At 45.6% G+C, this 17,725-nt stretch overlaps 1 protein-coding gene across 3 annotated transcripts in view; it reads right to left on the reverse strand.

Moving 5' to 3' along the window:
* Window positions 1-17,725, reverse strand: part of KCNK2 (potassium two pore domain channel subfamily K member 2) — a gene marked incomplete at its 5' end in the record, with an annotated part of 214,684 nt that overhangs the window by 140,941 nt on the left and 56,018 nt on the right. For 2 of the 3 annotated variants that reach the window (XM_080823997.1, XM_080823995.1), the window contains 2 exons: window positions 483-793; window positions 3,951-3,996. In XM_080823997.1, coding sequence (XP_080680123.1) covers window positions 483-793; window positions 3,951-3,996 — 357 coding nt within the window. Of the gene's footprint in view, window positions 1-482; window positions 794-3,950; window positions 3,997-17,725 lie in introns of those variants that run through there. The other variant, XM_080823996.1, reaches the window with a different exon arrangement.

The raw sequence follows: 17,725 nt of genomic DNA on the forward strand, positions 1-17,725 counted from the left end.
AACTAGGAGGGTCACCCATGGCAAGAGGGTCGCACCACAGACTCTTCTATCTTAGGATGCCTCCCAGCATGATTAAAGCACTTTTCTGCCTTAGGTTTTCCTCTCACTTGCCACGGCAATGCTTCTCAGTTGGGAATGTTCATCTGACCCCAAGAGCCTCCAGCAAGCCAACCCCATGTCCACAGGCATCCATTAGCCATTCTAAGGGCAGGCAAAGAAAGACAAATCAGGGAGATGGTGGGACAGGAGGAGCAGAAGAGGGTAAGAAGGAAGAGAAGGAGGGAGAAACAAGGGAGAAGAAGAAAAGAGAAGCAGTAAGAAAAGAGGGGAGAAGTGCAGAAAGGAGAGGAGTCGATCTTAAGAGCAAGTGGAATTGGGCCCCCTCCAGGCACGCCACTGGGCTACTAGGGTAGCCTCCTCCTGCCATGACTTTCTTTCCCCAGAGAGGAAGCCGGGTTACAACTCCTCTGTGCCATGATTACCTGGATGAGTTCGTCCAGCTCAGTCGAATTGACACAGGAGTGTTGGGAAATGAATGTTTGCTTCTGGATCACAATGGTGGTCCTCTGTGAAATCTCATGAGGCTGCTCCAAGGTTTTGAACACGGTGGCTCCGATGATCAGATAGAGGACAACCACCAGGAAAATCGTGGAGACCGTCTTCCATTTCATAACATTAATGGTCGTGTCACTCTCCACCCGGGAAGCAAGCACTGTGGGTTTCGTGGAAAACGAGAGCCTCGGTTTGGAGTTCTGAGCGGCAGATTTAGGGTCCAGCAAGTCAGGTGCCGCCACTGACAACAACAGAGAAGGAAGGTTAGGTCGGAGAAGAGGAGAGGGGCAACGGCTGGGCTTCTTTAAGGGCTGAGCAAAGGTGGACTGAACTCCACGGCCCTCCTGGTGGAAGGTCTGGAACCAACCAGAGCGCTCCCACTAGCTCGCATCCAGGACTTTATCAAGGAAAAGGGGCTGGGTCTCAGCTCTCTGCTGCTATTGGGGTTCCAGATGGGAGGAAGAAAATAGGAGGTGGACCAAGAAAGTTAAAAAAAAAAAAAAATAAATGAAACAATGCCTGAGGTCTTAACTAATTTCTTAATTTACATCTGTTCGCCGTGCTTCTCAACAAAGACTGAACTCCTAAGAGCTGATAGTACTGAACTATCTCATGAATACTCATGAGGAAGGTTCATGGATGATTCCTGTTCTCAAGAACTTAACCCTCTATACCGCAAGCAACGGACATAAGGAATATTCTTTATTTTTATGGAAACATTCATTGTAATAGAGGGATTGCATTATAAGCAAATTTGGGATCCAAACATTGTTGCTCAAAGTAAAACATTAGTCATTTTCTGGTAAAACATGATGGTAAGTAAACCACTCAATTGCCCAATCATTTCTTTTTTGCCTACCCTCTAAAGTGGTTCATGATTAAACAGTCTCTGTATCTTGTTATATAATCTCTGACATCTTGAAAAAACAAAAGTCTTGCTACCTCTTCTGGCACAATCCTAGGTGCAGCCAAGACAGGACTAGTTCCTTCCATTTCGACAGTGAACATTATCCAGAAAAAAAGAAAAAGTAAAACCTTATCTTATACCTTAGACCCTCCATGCTCTGTACAAAGCTAATTGCTCCATGAGAGCGGATTTATGTGTTCCCTTACAAAATCCCATATACTCTGAGGTGACTGTAAATCCATTTATTATTTATCTCAGCTCTTCAAAAATATCATTAATGGATTTCTTTTTAGAAAATACAAAGACACTAAAGTTCTGCTTGGCAAGGGGAAAACAAGCCATCTGCTACAGAATGACTGGAAAGGCAGCATTGAACCAAAAAGGTTAACAGAGTAGCCAGAAAAGAAAAAAAAAAACCAAAAACCAAAAAACAACCAACCCAAAAACCAAATACAGGGGGACTTTTAAAAACCACCAACTCAACCAGAACAATGAATTTAAAGTCCATAATTGTTATAGATATAAGTAAAATTACTCTGGTATATATAATACAGGTCTGATATAATAACAACCTAACCTAAAAGACACTTTTAGGTAAGCATCTGAGAAATCCCTGTGGAATTACACCCAAATACCCTACAGGAACCTGAAATCACTCGAGGGTAAGAAGAGAACAGAAAGTGTCAGCTTTCACAGGCTTAGATACCCTACACTCCTGACCACCACTGTGAGTTAAACGTAGGTCTACCACAATCTGTGTTCAGAAAATAAATCATCAGCTGCCCATCACAAAGAAGCTTCGCAAACAAAGCTATTTGAAGCCCCAGACCTAAGCAGTGTTGTACAGTGGTGGCTGATAGCAGAGGGCTCCTCAAACCAGCAGAAACCCTGACTGGCTCTGACTTTGAAGACATGAAGTCAGAGCTCCAAGAAGTGACTGTACAGACTGAACTGCTTGCTCATTTCAGCAATGTACGGTGGTTCAACCTGCTGGATCCAGGTATGGACACGTTTCCCTCCTGATACAGTCACCTGCTCAGATTAAAGCCACAAACCAGTAGACACCTTTGTCATGTAATAGTTATAAAGGCAACTTCGCTCAAAATTAGCACTGGGAATGTCTGTTAGTGTTTTAATTGGGAAAACTTTTTAAACAGACGTGCTGATAACAGCTGATATCACTGTCACCTGCTGGCTAGCTACGCCACCCTGCCGCCGAGCTACATAGTGTGTCTTGAGTGAAAAATAAAGGTCATCATCTAAAATTAACCCATCTTTGGAATAAAAATAACAGGAAATCCACATTATTTCTCTGAAGGAAGCTTTCCAAGCCTTTCCTTTCCAATTATCTGTGCTCTCATATTTCTGTTTTTTCACATCAGTGGCTTCTACTCTGTAGAAGTGGAAAACACCAGGACTGTTTACCTTGATGCATCCAAATCCCAATCCTAAATCCCAATGCTACACTAACACATTACAATTATATGCTTTTAGGGGAAAAGGACAGATAGGTTTTTAAAAGAGAGAGTGTGTGTGTGTGTGTGTGTGTGTGTGTGTGTTAAGCTAATACATTTCCTGATGAAGTTTAGTTCTTTTTTTTCTCCCATTCTGTGAAATTTTTTTTATTATTTTTATTAACATATAATGTCTTGTTTGCCCCAGGGGTATGAGTCTGTGAATCGTCAGTCTTACACATTTCACAGATCACATACCCTCCCCAACGTCCACAGAAGTTTAATCCTTTTAAGCCACTCCCGTATTTTTTTAATTAGCAGAAATATATATAAATGCACATTTGGCAGACAGAATGGACAGCAATTGGTAAAACACCAAAATAAAAAAGAACAGCCTTTTCTCTCAGTCTAACATGGGGAACCTCTGTGTTTCCATCTCCACATCGTTTGATGTGTGATCAGGCAGAGACGCGCCTCAGAACAAGGAATCAAAGAGTCGTCCCTTGCACACACTGTCATCACCATCACTACCTCCCTCCTCTGCCTCCAGCACATCACAGTCTCCTCTTAATCCCGGTCTCCCATCCTCACGCAGGTATGCCTTCCACGCTTGGGGCCGCAGAAGACGACTCAATAGCAAGAGAAACGAGCTTTTTTTCAGCACCACTGCCTGTCCCACCACGCAATGGGCAACAAGTGTGACCAGGGTCACCATGCGTCCTGCCCGTCTGCTGCTCCCAAGGGCTGACCCTCCTCCTCCTTCGGAAACTCCCCCAAGGTGTCCCAAACCCACACCCGAGGCAGATGCAGAAGCCCCAGGCACCGGCGGGAGAGGGGGGAGCAGCAGCCAGCAGAGGAGCCCGGCACCGGTCTGCCTCCGAGCCGAGATTATGACCCAACACCTGGGACGGGAAACGAAGGCGGAGGACGTCCACTTGCTGCCAGCCGGGCTTCTGCAGCCCTCCCGGTCCCGGCAGGGGCGGGAAAGCGCCGGGCGGGAGGCTTGGGGGCGGGGGTGGTCACCCGGGGGGTCTCACCTCCTGCTCTATAGCCGGGTCTCTCCCGCGAGGCGCTGGGAAGCATGAGGCATGCAGCATTCAAAATGTTTTTTGAAAAAGACGGACTTGAAGCTTTTACAAACACGCCATTGTACTCACTTCTTATTCAGAGTCGGGCTGCGCGCTCCGAGCTGCACGGGCAGGCATTTTCCCCGGCTTTGTTTTACAAGGTGGGGAGAGCGGGGCTGGACGCGGGAGGGGGTGGGGGGGAGCGTGAGAAGAAACGAAATCGCGGGAAGGAGGGGACACCCGCGGGCTGGGCAGAGGGCGAGGCCGAGGCCAAGTTGCCGCCGCCCCCGCACGCGCCTGCGGCCGGGCCCGGGTCACCCGGAGAGCGCGGGCGACCCGGGTCCCGCGCCGGCCGGCAGCCGCCGCCGCCGCGCGCTCCGCCCCGGGTTCCGCGCTGGCCCGTCCCCGGCGCGGCGCGGCGCGGGGGCGGTCGGTGCAGCCCGAGCGGCCGTGCGCCCCGGCGTCTTTGTGCGCGAGCCTCGCTCTGCCCCTCTTCGCATGTCTTTGTGTGTCTCCCCCGGCAAAGCCCTCGGGCCCCGGGGGGCGGGGGGTGTGGCACCGGCTCGGCGCGCCGGGCGCCCTCCTGCCCGCAGCTCGGCCGCCCTCCGCCGCTCTCCCTGCCAGGCTCGCTGCTCTCGTCCCTCGCCCGCTCCTTTCCCTCCTTTCGGAACTCCCTCCCCCTCGCCTCCCCCCACCCTCCGTCTCCCCGCCTGGGCTCGCCTCTCCGCAACCCCTCCTAGCCTAACCCGCGCCGGCGTCTCCCCTGCCTCCACGCCTGGGGGCACTGCCCTGGGGCTCACCTGCTGCCTCTTCCCTCAGCCCCTTCCACTGGCGCTGCCCCCTCCCCACATGCCCATTCTCACGATCAGGCGCACAGACCGAGCTCCAACCTATCTCCTTCCAGGGCGGGGTGCGGGACTATGCTCTGGGGCGCGGGTCCCAGGACCCCTGCACGTAAGCATCTTCCGCTCCCCTTGCCCACCGCCCCCCAACCAGGGTTGTACAGAGAACTGCCCCCACCGGCGCCCTGAGACCCCCGGAGTGGGGTCGGTAATGGGGCTGCGGGCTCCTTCCAGTCTACGCCTGGGGAAGTGTTGTCGAGTCACCAGCAACCCCCACCACACCCCACCTCCTCGGGTGCTTAACCTGGGCAGCGAGCTCTGACAACAGAAGGTTCCAAACCAGAAAGGATGGGGGAACGCACCGGGAGCTAGGGTGAAGACATCTAGGGATGCAGAGGGAATGGAAGAAAAATCGGAAGCTCTCAGGGCAAGACCCCTTTGCTGGGGACAGAGGTTGCGGCTGTTCTCGGCCGAGCCGCGGAGTGGGAGACCTGGGACCTCAGTCTGAACCCGGCGCTCCTGCACACCTCCGCATCAAGATCCCAGTTTGGCGGATACCAGACCCCGCCCAGACTCGTAGACGGCCGCGCGGGGGCAGCTGAACGCGTGGCTGCAGGGGTGCGGGCACCGAACCCGCAGAGGAGGGGAAGAGAGCGCGCAGCTGAAATAGGTTAGTCTCCCTCGTCTCACACGTGATGTAACAGAACTTGAGCCCGAGTGTAAACTCGCTCTTCCTTCTCACTTTGGCTGCGGGAATACCCCGCTGACCTGCACCCTCCCACCTCCACCGCTGTGTTAGTTTATCTCCCAGAAAGACTGCTGGGCCAACTGGAAGTATTTTGCCAGCTACAGGGAGAACTTCCTCGTGAAAACTGTAGATGGGAGAAGCTAGTGAAAGCTACAGACCCAGAGGAGGTCAGGCAGAGCAGAAACACCCTTGATGGCCAAAAAGAACGTTATAAACCTTCGGCAGGACTGTGGCCATCCATGCTCGAAAATGCCAAATTATTTTTTAAATTCCAGAACGGACTCAGCACCTCTTCCTCCTATTAAAAAACGTCTTCCTTATTAGGAATTCCTTCCTGCTGGAACAGAAACATGTTTTTCTCCACTTCTGCTCTCAATATAATCGGATGTCCTTTCCGAAATGTAAATCTGATCCTCTCACTTAAAACCGTTTCAAACTCTCTAGGTGACATATAATTTGCTTCCTGATCTGGCTTCTCTTTTTCATTCCAGGCCTCTCTGGACCCTTCATCTGCCCTCACACACCCTCCCCCAGCTTTACATGACTAAGACATTGTATTAGTAGGGTTCTCCAGAGAAACAGAACCGATAGGGCATGTGTGTACGTGTGTGCAAAAGATTTATTTTAGGAATTGGCTCACACCGTCGTGGGGGTTGGCAAGTCCATTTGAAATTCCTAGGGCCTTTCTGGCAGGCTGGAAACTCGGGCAAGAGTTGATGCTTCTGTCTTGAATTTCTTATTTTCTGGGAAACGTCAGTTTTTGCTCATCAGACCTTTGACTGATTATATGAGACCTACCCACATCGTTAAAGGTAATCTTTCCTTCAAGTCAGATGATTATAGATTGCAACCACATGTACAAAATACCTTCACAGCAACACCTAGATAAGTGTTTAACCAAATAACTAGGTGCGGTAGCCAAGCCACCTAAAACTAATCATCACAGGTCATGTCCTTCAGATCTCCCAGCAGTCTGGAAGTTTCTCCCGAATCCTAGCTTGTCAGGTGTCTGGCTGTTTGCTTCCCAGGCAACTTGGCCTTCTGTTTTTACACTTGTCACATTGTGTTGTGCCTCTTCAGACTACACTGTGAGCTCAGTGAGGGCAGAAGCCATATCTCTCTGATCCCCATAATACCCACAATAACCAGTGCCTGGTTCCAAACAGGTGTTCGAGAAACATCTGAATGACAGTGTGGATGAGGACATCGTTCACCTGGCCTCTCTTCAGGTATTTGGAACCAGGGTATTCAGCGTATATAGGACACGAGATGAATTCACCACCTTCAGAATTATTCCTATCCTTTCACAGGCTTTGTCTCCAGATGAAGTGATTCCAAACACTTTGAGGTTTGCTTGTTTGTTAACTTCTCTCCTTTCATTTAAAAGCTTGGTGATTCTTTCTTGCTCTTTATCAGTCTTTTGCAAATTTAACCACACCTTGCCAGGCACCCGTCCTCTGTCAGACTGGCTCATGCTTACTACGGGGGGCGGGGAGGATTAACTCAGAGTTTATGCACCTCTGCATAGTGCCCCCCTTTCCTAGATTCATGGAATGGAGGACTCACCGCCAATCCCAAATGCCGAACTGTCTTGTTCCCTCTTTTAATCCAGCCGTGTATCCCTAGTAGCTGTCTTCCCTCATCCCCCTTGCATTATTCTCTTGTTAGACCCATACGTATAGGTGGGGGAGGGGAGCACAGATTTTCTTTATAGAGACGTTAAAACCAGATCAAAAGAAAAATTCCAAACTATAACATCGGCAGGAATTGCTCCAACAAGCCAGCCTCAGCCTCACAAATAACTTGAAAGAACCAAGAAACCAGTTTCCACACTGACTTGAGCCCTGCTTTCCACTGTAGCCCCCAGAGCCCCCACAGTTAAATACTCCCACCGCTTTTAGAGCCTTCTTGTACCAAACACATACTAACTCACTGTGTTTGAAGTAAGAGGGAGAAAAGGAAGTAGACTAGTTTGTGTATCATTGAAGCTGGAGAAACAAGGAAAGGGGAAGGTTTATCTTGTTTAATTTTATGCCCTCATTTCTTAACACATATAAATCCCATTAAAAGTAAAATAGACTAGGTAGACTTGATTTCTTTCATGCCACAGAACTATTCAGCATCGCTTAATTTTACTTCAGTGGACAGGAAAACCTGAAATATGTAATAAAAAGATTGAGCCCCCTCAAATTCTATACTCCCTTCATTCTGGTGCTTTCAGAGTTGTTGTTCTGCTCTCCAACTAGCAGTATGAAATCTACAGGACTTCATTTCTATGTTATTGTGCTTTTTGACCTTGGCCTACTGGTAGTTACCAGAGGGGGGGGAAAAAAAAAGCATGCCACTGTCCTTCCCGTAATTCCAATCAGACTTGTAATTTTGGAGTCCAAGTGACCTCCGTGGATGTCCTGTCTCTACCATTTGTGAACCATGTGAGTTTGTTTGAGGGAGTCATTTTATCTCTCTGACCATCAGTCCATCAGTTTCCTCATCTACAAAACAGGGAGAGTACACTGAACTCAGAAGAGATTGTCCTAAGAATTACATTGAGCCCACATATACGACTTTACCATTGCTAAGTCCTAAAGAGAATTTTATTCTCTCCTGTGATTGGCTTAACCTCATGAGTCAGACAGGCAGACCACCAACTTTTTTTAAGATTTTTATTTATTTATTTGACAGACGGAGATCACAAGTAGGCAGAGAGGCAGGCAGAGAGAGAGGAAGGGAAGCAGGCTTCCCGCTGAGCAGAGAGCCCGATGTGGGGCTCGATCCCAGGACCCTGGGATCATGACCTGAGCCGAAGGCAGAGGCTTTAACCCACTGAACCACCCCGGTGCCCCCACCAACTTTTTAACTCTATGGTAACTCCTGCCATTTATTTAATCTTTTGGATAACATCATCGCATAGATCGGAGAAAAGGAAGAATGAATCACATCCATCAAATATTTACTGAATGCCTACCAGCTGCCATACAGGAGCTCGGTGGATATAACAAGGTTGCTGCCTTCATTAAGCTTCTGGTCTAGAGAGGGAAGGTGCTAAACAAGCAAAAATTAAAATTCTAGTAAGTGCAAGAAAGAGAAGGTACAGGGTGCCATGAGAGTATCGAATGCTAGAAGGTCAGGGTGGGCCTGTCTAAAGGCATCTACGGGTGAGCCCTGAAGATGGAGAGGGTGGAGAGTAGGGGTGGAGAGGGAGAGCCACAGTGCAAGGGAAGAGCTTCCTCAAGAGAAGGAGGAGCATGTAGAGAGACTGGGGTGGGCAGAAACATGGCAATTAGAATTTGGGGAGCTCAGAGAGAGAGGACTGGTAGTAGACAGTGATCAAGTGATCAAGCAGAGGCCAGGTCACATGGCACTTGGATTTTCATTAGTGGGATTAATGGGACTTTGACAAATTTTCAACAGAGCACTAGCCTCATCAGATGGCATTAAAACAAAAACAAAACAGGGAACAACCACTCTGGTAACTACATGGAGAACAGATAGAAGGCAGATAAAAATGTAGGCAGCAAATTCAGATGTTATTGCTTTAGCCCCGATGAGAGATTCATGGGATGGGAGGGGAAGGGGGAACACGAGAGGTGGCAGTAGATCAAGAGGGCTCTATGATCCATTGGTGTGGGAAGTGAATGGTGAGGAAGAGGGTGGGCATTTTCCAAGAGGTTCTAGTTCACTACAAACTTGGAGGAGACAACTATGTAGACAGTAAATGAGTGCAATGCTTGAGTGATGTGGTCCTTCCTGAGGGCACCTCCCTCCCTCTCTCCTACCTGTTGTGTTTTCTGTGGGACTCATCCTACTTGTGGGTACAGTGTATGTCCTGGGTCCCAGCCAATACAGTCAAGATTCCTCAGCCTTTCAGCTGATTCAGGCATGAACCTGTGACCCACTCAGCCAATGAAATTTATGCCATATGCCATGAGAGAAGAGATTTTCACACTATACCACTGATCTTGAACCCATAAACCTTGCAGTTTATTAATCCAATAAGAGAGGAGGAGGTACCAGAGAATAGAGCCAATACAGAGCAAACAAATCCAAGAGGACCAGGTCATGTTTGATGGATCCTCTCTATACCAAACCCCTCCTAAGGCACACCCTTTTTCTTTTTGTATAAGCCAGTTTGTGTTGAGACTTCCGACACTAAAAATCAAGAATATTGACTGAAACATTGCAGTGCAAGGAATTGGAGAAATTGGGAAATAACTTACCTATATGGAAGTCTCTAAGTTGACCCCCAATGATTCATGCCTCTGGTATTCATGCCCCATGTTTTACCCTCTCCCTGACTGGGGGCTGTCAATGAACAGAATGTAGTGTAAGCGATGGGATGTTCCTTCCAAGATAAGGTTATAAAAAGACCATGCACTCCCTCTTATTCTCTCCTGGGATCTCTCCCTCTGGTGTAAGCCAGCTGCCATGTGATAAAGCAGCCTTGAGGAGAGACCCATGTGAGCCTGTTAATGTGTCTCTTGAGGTCTTCCAACAGCCAAGCAAATGAGCTCGGAAGAGAGTCCTTCCCCAGTCAAGCCATGAGATGACTGTAGTCCTACACTGTACCCGGGTACAGCCTCTTAAGAGACCCTGAGCCAAAACCACTCACGTTAAGTTCCTCTGAGATTCTTGACCCCTTGGAAGCTGGGGGAGCATAAATGTTTCCTATTTTTCAGCTGCAAAGTGTTGGGGTGACTTGCTATGTGGCAACAGATAATACTATCACTCCTAAGAGTTAAATTCGAAGTGAGCTTATAAAGTGCCAGTCAGACTTAAGCTATACAAATTACACTAAGAAGGCAATTCCTCCAAGGCCTAAACGTATTCATCTGAAGTACTGGAATGTGTTCATTAGAAGGAAAGTTGGACGTCATTGGAAGGAGAGCAAAGGCTTTCTAGAGCAGCGGATCTTGAACCTGAGCCATGCATCAGAATCCTCTGGAGTGCTTAGAGACCACAGGTTGCTGAGCCCGCCCTCACAGTGTCTGATGCATCACATCTGGGGTGAGGCCTGAGAACTGGCACAAAGAACAAGTTGCAGGTGATGTTGAAGCCGCTAGTCCTTGGAGCACACAGTGAGCGTCCCAGGCAAAGAGCAGGATTTGGGTTCACTGTGCTCGGAGAGCTCACACTCACAGAGGCGGTCTCTGCAGGGGTGAGAAACTGGGAGAGATGGCAGGCTCCTGATTTGGTTGACAAATGACGGCAGGCATCAGGCATCGGCACAGATCACCATTCATCCTTATTCTCAAACGTGTTCAGTCTAAAAGTTCTTTCTATCTGCAATACCACCTAAATGTTTTATGCCATTTATGGTACAAGAAATGGTACAAGAAATAGTACAAGAAATGCACTTATTCACTCATTCAATGATGTATTTCTTTATTTAGTACCTTCGGTGTGTCAGAAGGGCATTGTTCCAGCGTTTGGGGATATATGGGTGCAAAGAAAATACACCAGATCTTTACAATTGTGGAGTTAAAATAAGGAAAGAATGACACTCAAGAAACCAAGTCTGTGTCTATTCAGCAAAACATCACTGAGTTGCTGGGAGGATTTCAGATTAAAGGGCCTCACTCTGAAAAGTGAAAAAAAAAATGTCATTTCCCCCAGAAGTCTGCAAAATTCATCAAAATCAGGACGTTCATTTTGCAGAAATAAGTCACTCTAAAATACATAACACTCAGCAATATTTTTAGTGGGTTTGTATATGCACTTACTTTAAAATAAATGCATGTGCACAAAAAATAGGAAGACAGGTAAGATTTTCTCAAGTAAACAAGAATCTCTTTTATAATGGTAATTCTTAGTTCTGTGTGATTTCTGTTTAGTTTTGAAAATTCATGTAAGTTGATACACCCATCTTTTGAATATAAACATCAGTGCTTTAATCATGTGTCCCTGCCAGTGTTAATTATTAAATATAAGCTAATACTGAGATATAATTTTGCTCAACCAGGAATAAGATAGTGAATAAGGGCATTGCTAAGTAAAGAAAGCCTTATAAAATGGCAGTCTGATATAGAATAAATTCAGAACACGTTAGAATTTACTGAGTTTACAAAGAGGAGCTCTTGCTCTAGATTTTCTTTCCCCTTTCAAAGCTGAGTATCATAAGCTATCAATAGGAAATGAACATTTTTGATATGTATTTAGACTCTCCACCCTGGGCATCACAGGTAAATCCTCCACCAACAATGAATTCATTAGGTAATTTTTTTTTTAAGTCTGCCAATATTAGGTAAACTAATTACATCAAATGTGATGCTTTTTATTAAAATCAGCCATAAATCTGGAGACATCTAGAGCATTTTCAATTTTTTTTGATGGCTTTCATTACCTAATGAATTTTCAGTACATCCAGTGCTTTATTTAAAACTTATATTTGTTGAGAACATTTGCCAGCCCAGCATTTTGCCTTTGCCTGAGATCACAAATTCTGACAGCAATGAAGAACAAATCAATTTTTTCGTGTGAAGAACAAATCAATTTGATTTCTCTTCTAAAATGAAGTCAAAGACACGAAGGCAAGAAAAAAAACAAATAGGGAATATATTTGGAATCTCCTAAAGATATTTTTTAATGTGTGCAGTAACCAAAGATCTTAATTTCACCCTATGGAGATTCCAAGAATCTAGCTTTCCTTTATATCTTTTTTGTGTCTGTGATTAAATGAGCACATATAAGGCTCGCTCATGGCTGTCTACTAAGTTTATGGCAGAATTGAGATTAATAACCCATGCATCAGCCAGGATGTATTTATTCTATAAGAAAGCTGTAAAACAAAGAAGAAAGTAGCTTTTGGTAGAATTAGTAGGCTGGTTGTATCTGTCTCTCCAAATCCACAAAGTGATCACGGCAAGCCTGCTGCCGCACCACACTTATCCCTAGGACCTTTCGCCCATGGCCTCACCTTCTCATCTCTCATCCATTCTCCACACACTGCAGCCAGGTAGATCCCCTTCAAAATAAAATCTGGTTAAGTTGGATTAAAAGCATATGCTAGCTTCCCATTGCTTTCAGGATAGATACCAATATGCAAAGGGTATACCTCATCCTGTCAATAATAATGGTAACAAGAACAGCAGGAATTGTAACAATAAGTAACATCTATCAAGGTAACGAGCCAGCCATTGTTTTAAGACCCTTTCGTTTGTTATCTCATTTAATCCTCATACTGACTGTAGGGTGTAGCTACTCTTATTACCCCTGGAGACACTAAAATAACCTCCGCAAAGTAACACAGTGTGTCAATCTTAATATATGAGGCCCACGGCCAAGCTCTGCAATTTCCTCTCCCTGGTTCAGCCACCAGCTGGGTTTCCAGTTTCTTGAATATCCCCCACCTTTTCTTTCCTTGGAGCCTTCACACACATCAGTCCTTCCAGCCCAGACTGTAACCTGTTTCCCTCACTCCTAGAAAACAATTTCTACTTGTCTTTCAGACTTCAGCTAATACACACCTTCAGAAAAGGCCCGGTGAGGTCCTCACAAGATCAGCCCACCCCCCACATGTACAGTCTCTTCATGATCCTGGTCACTATTGGTATTAAGCCACTTGTTTAAGTCATTGCTTCATTACTGCCTGTATTATGGTCCTTGGCTGCCATAACCAAGTACCACCACGTGGGTGGCTAGAAAACAGAAATCTTGGTCTCAGATCCAGAGGCTAGAAGTCAGAAATCAAGGTATCAGCAGAGCCATGCTCTCTCTCTGACAGCTCTAGGGGAGAATTTCCTTTGCTGCTTCTGGCTTCTGGTATTTGCTGGCAATCCTCGGTGTTCCTTGGCTTCTACGTATAGGCATCGTTCCAGTCCCAGGGTATCTTCTTGTGTGTCTTCACATTGCCTTCCCTCTGTGTCCCAATTTCCCCCCTCTGAAAGGACATCTGTCATACCGGATTAGGGCCCACCCTACTGACCTCAGTATAACATGATTACCTCTTAAAAGACCCTCTCTCCCCATAAAGTCACATTCTTTGAAGTACTGGGGTTAGGACTTTAATATACCTTTCGGGGAGGCTACAATTCAACCCATAACATTGCCGGTGAGACTAGAACAAGTTCCAAGAGGGAAAGGACATGGTCATCTTGTCCTCAGTACAATATCTTACACACAGTAGGCACAAAAATTAATACTTATTAAATGAATGAAAGTTCATTTTAAGAGGTATCATTGACAGAATCTTGCAATTAATCAGGGCCCAGAATCTCAATGCCTATAACACCAGGCAGTAACATACACGTATCAAGTGAGCTGGAAGAGAGACTCGAGTCAGCTTTAGTTGATTACTGCCGAACGTAGATCCAGTGCTAATTCCTAATTTTTAAAGAAAAGTCAGATATCTATGTTGTCTTGGATGAAATCTTTCAATATTAAAATGGGGACAACTAGCTCAGTTTCCAAAATTAACAATGTAAAATTCGGGCCGTCTGGGTAGCTCAGTCAGTAAGCATCTGCCTTTGGCTCAGGTCATGACCTGGGGGTCCCAGGATTGAGGGACTGAGTCCCACATAGGGCTCCCTGCTCAGTGGGGAATCTGCCTTTCCCACTGACCCCATTCGCTCATGCACGTGCTCTCTCTCCCAGTCTCTCTCTGGCCTGCACACACTCTCTCTCAAATGAACAAGTAATATCTTAAAAAAAAAAAAAAGGTGCAGAATTAACAATAACCATGTCTGTAGGCTGCACATGGTCCGAGGTCCTCTGATTTAGCCTCTGGGTTGAGGTAGCATCAGATGTTCTGAGGGTCGCATCTATAATAAAATGCAGTGACTGTTTTCTAGGCTACAGTTAGTGTTGAAACATCTTACTTCAGCTGCAGTCAGTCAAGGCTGGCAGGGTGAGGCCAGTGAGGCACTCCCCCTGGGTATAGCATTTAAAGGAGTGTCAGAAACAGTAATCAAGGGCACTTGGGTGGTTCAGTGGGTTAAGTGTCTGCCTTTGGCTCATGTCATGATCTTGGGGTCTTGGGATTGAGCCCCGCTCTGGGCTCCCTGCTTCTCCCTCTCCCTCTGCACCTTCTCCCCCCTCTCATGCTCTCTCTCAATCTGGTCTCTCAAATGAATAAATGAAATCTTTAAAAAACCCAGTGATCAAGCTAAGTAATATTTTAATACAATCATTAAAAATTGATAGTAGTATAAAAAAATCTATCAAAATTTCAAAATTTAAATAAAGAGCAGATCCAACCCCACCCCAGAATGAGTTGGCCTCCCTGACCTCACCCTACTCCTAGCCCCATGCTCTGTTTCACCAACACTCACCCTCCCTGCCGGATCACATATGGGAACTCTCTTCTACTGCCTAAGGTCCCCTGTCCTGGAGCTCCAGCTACTGTGCTGTGCTACAGAAGAAGCAACCCCTCACCTGCCCCAGACTCTGTGCCCCAACACGCATTGCACTGCAAATTTGATGAAGTAACTTAGCCTTCCCTCGGATGTTCCCGTTCATCCTCCTCCTTTGAAAGAATGACTCTCAAATGCTGTCATTTCTTCTCGGGGATAGTCGTGCTTGCTTCTAATGGAATCACCCTAATTATATGTTTCTCCCAGCCTTCAGCTTAATGCCTGCTTACTTATCTGGCACTGCTAGACGCTTCAACTGGGGATCTGACTCTAGCCCTACAACAGGGGTCGTGGCTGAAGTCTGGAGATGCAGGTTAGTTACCATGGAATGCCCTTCTGTTGGTTCAAGCTTCCTGCTTGGAAATCACATCTGAAGTGTTTTAAGGCTGGATATTCCAGAGAGCACTTTTGACCTTCCCCAAGCAACCACTAAAATACAGACCTTCTCAGCCACCATCGCCATAAATCCTTCCATGAGATAATTAATGGGAATGATTAGGTAATAACTGAGGGCAAATGTTCGTTCAGAGTTGTTACTGTCTCTGCAAGCTTCTCTCAGATCCTGAGGGTCACAAGACATGTCAGCATCACGCCAGGACTAACGTAGCCAATTATGTAAAGATGTTTAAGAACTGCCAAAGACCCCCGTTGAGAAAACAATTGGAATCAGGACAGAAACTTCAATACTGCATAATTCCTCTAACTATACTGTGAATGAAAACAAAATATAATGAGGAAAGTTGAACCTGGCCCCAAGTTCCTATGAAATCTCCTTCTTCAGACATTAGAAGATAAAAAATATAATCACAGAATTAATTTAATTTGTGCAGGACAGTTGCTAGATCATATATCTGACGATTTTCTTCTGAGAAATCACCCCTGTGATTTCTTTACTTGTGGCAAATTTGATCACAATTGCCCGTGTGTCCTGATATACATTCATAGCACCTTTTACATTTATGTGTACTTATCTTTATGTCTGGCTTCCCCTAACAGACAAAAACCTCTCTGAGGTCAAGTATCTAACCTGAATTCTTTTCACTATCTTAGAAACACATAGTAGGTATTCAAAAGTTTGCTGAATTGGTGTGACCAGAACACGACCCCATCCCAACACACACAAAATCATCAGCTCTTATGACCTTCGAACAAGGATTTCATGGTAACTGTGACATTTAGGATCAAAAAGCATTTAATTCACATCAGGGTATCTTTGGTACTTTGAAAGTCATTATATATCTTCTATTCCTTTCCCTATTTCACGTAATTCTATTATCACACAGATTCTTATGAAAGTCAGCATAGCCCACTGGTGCAGATCATGAGCTGCCTAGATTCAAGTCCAGCCCCAGCCACGTATGAGCTGTGCTTTGTCTGAAATGGGATGAAAAGTATATTAACCTCAACTTTTTAATGAGATCTAAATGAGCTGATACTTGGCAAGTGTTTAGAACAGTGCCTGAACTATGGTAAGAACTAAATAAACTTAAGTCACTATGAATACTGTTACTTCCACTGATAGCACCGAACCATGGAGAGAGGAAAAAAATATATGGATCAGAAGTTAGAAGTGAAACCAAAAAGAAGAGGTCAATTATCTACTGGGGCTTGACCCAGCAAACCCCTGCAAGCTGGCTTTTAGGAACCCAATGAGCAATTGGAATTCAGGAAGGACTCGGGTGATCCAGGCTGCAAAAGACAGAATCAGATTCCAGACCTTCTGTTCCAGGTAAAGTTCAGGCAGCTCGTTCCTAGTGCAGGGAGCCTTTCCCATCCACCTGATGGGAGCGGAGTCCCTACCAGGATGCGCCAACAAAGGACAAGGATGTGGGATCTAGTTAAGCGAGGAAGGGAGACCCCGGGTGAGTTCACAAGGTGACTTTGGGAGCCCAGAAACAGACCTGAAAGTCTATTCTAACCATTATAGATCGGGTGGTGCCACCTTCTTCACCATGTACATTCTACGATCTCCCTCTGGCTTTGGCCCCAACATTTTGGACGCTTGCTATCTGAAACTGTCCCTTTAATTGTATTTACTTTACTTTATATCTCCTTAGCAACCATGATTACCTTAACTGCTTCTAGGTTTGCTTGCTTTCCCCCCCCCCCCTTTCATTATTACCGATGTTGTTTTCTGGATGCAGATTAAACGCTTCTTTTCCACAAACAGGCTTGTGGTTAAAGTAAAACTTTTATATCCCCAAGTTTTTTGTTGCCAAGGGGACCAATGTATGCAAACAACCCACAAACACAACAAAGAGGAACTGAGTTTGCTATTGGGTCAACAGGTGTCATGTGTGTTTACTACCGTGACTCAGATATTGTATCTGTTCCCTCTTTGCTGATTGATTAGGGATTTCTATTATTCCTCTCACATTATGTTCACATATTAATATACATATACACATATTAATGTATCACATCAAGCTCACTTTAAAACTAAGATGTGAGTATTTACTGTTCTATTTTTAACAATTGTTGATGAAAATCTGTTGGCCATCAAGTACAGCTGTGAACAAAATAAACTGCCTTTTTTTTTCACTTTGATATCTACCCCAACAGTGGAATGTTAAGTTTTGTGGCAGTTTTTCTTTGGAAGAAAGTTGGGTGGAAAAAAACTTTAGTGTTTTCCATTAATATTTTCTCAAGAAGGGGAGCCAATAGTGCATTGTTCAGATTCCAAAATGCCTTGCCAACCTTCTTGGTAATTAACTGTAGTGTTTCCTTAGCCTAAAGTGATGGATGCCATTTGCACTATTTTTTATGTGGCATTATATTCTTCATATAGTGTATCTGCATATTCGGGGC

This window comes from Martes martes, assembly GCF_963455335.1.
Source record: "Martes martes genome assembly, chromosome: 15".
NCBI lineage: Eukaryota > Metazoa > Chordata > Mammalia > Carnivora > Mustelidae > Martes > Martes martes.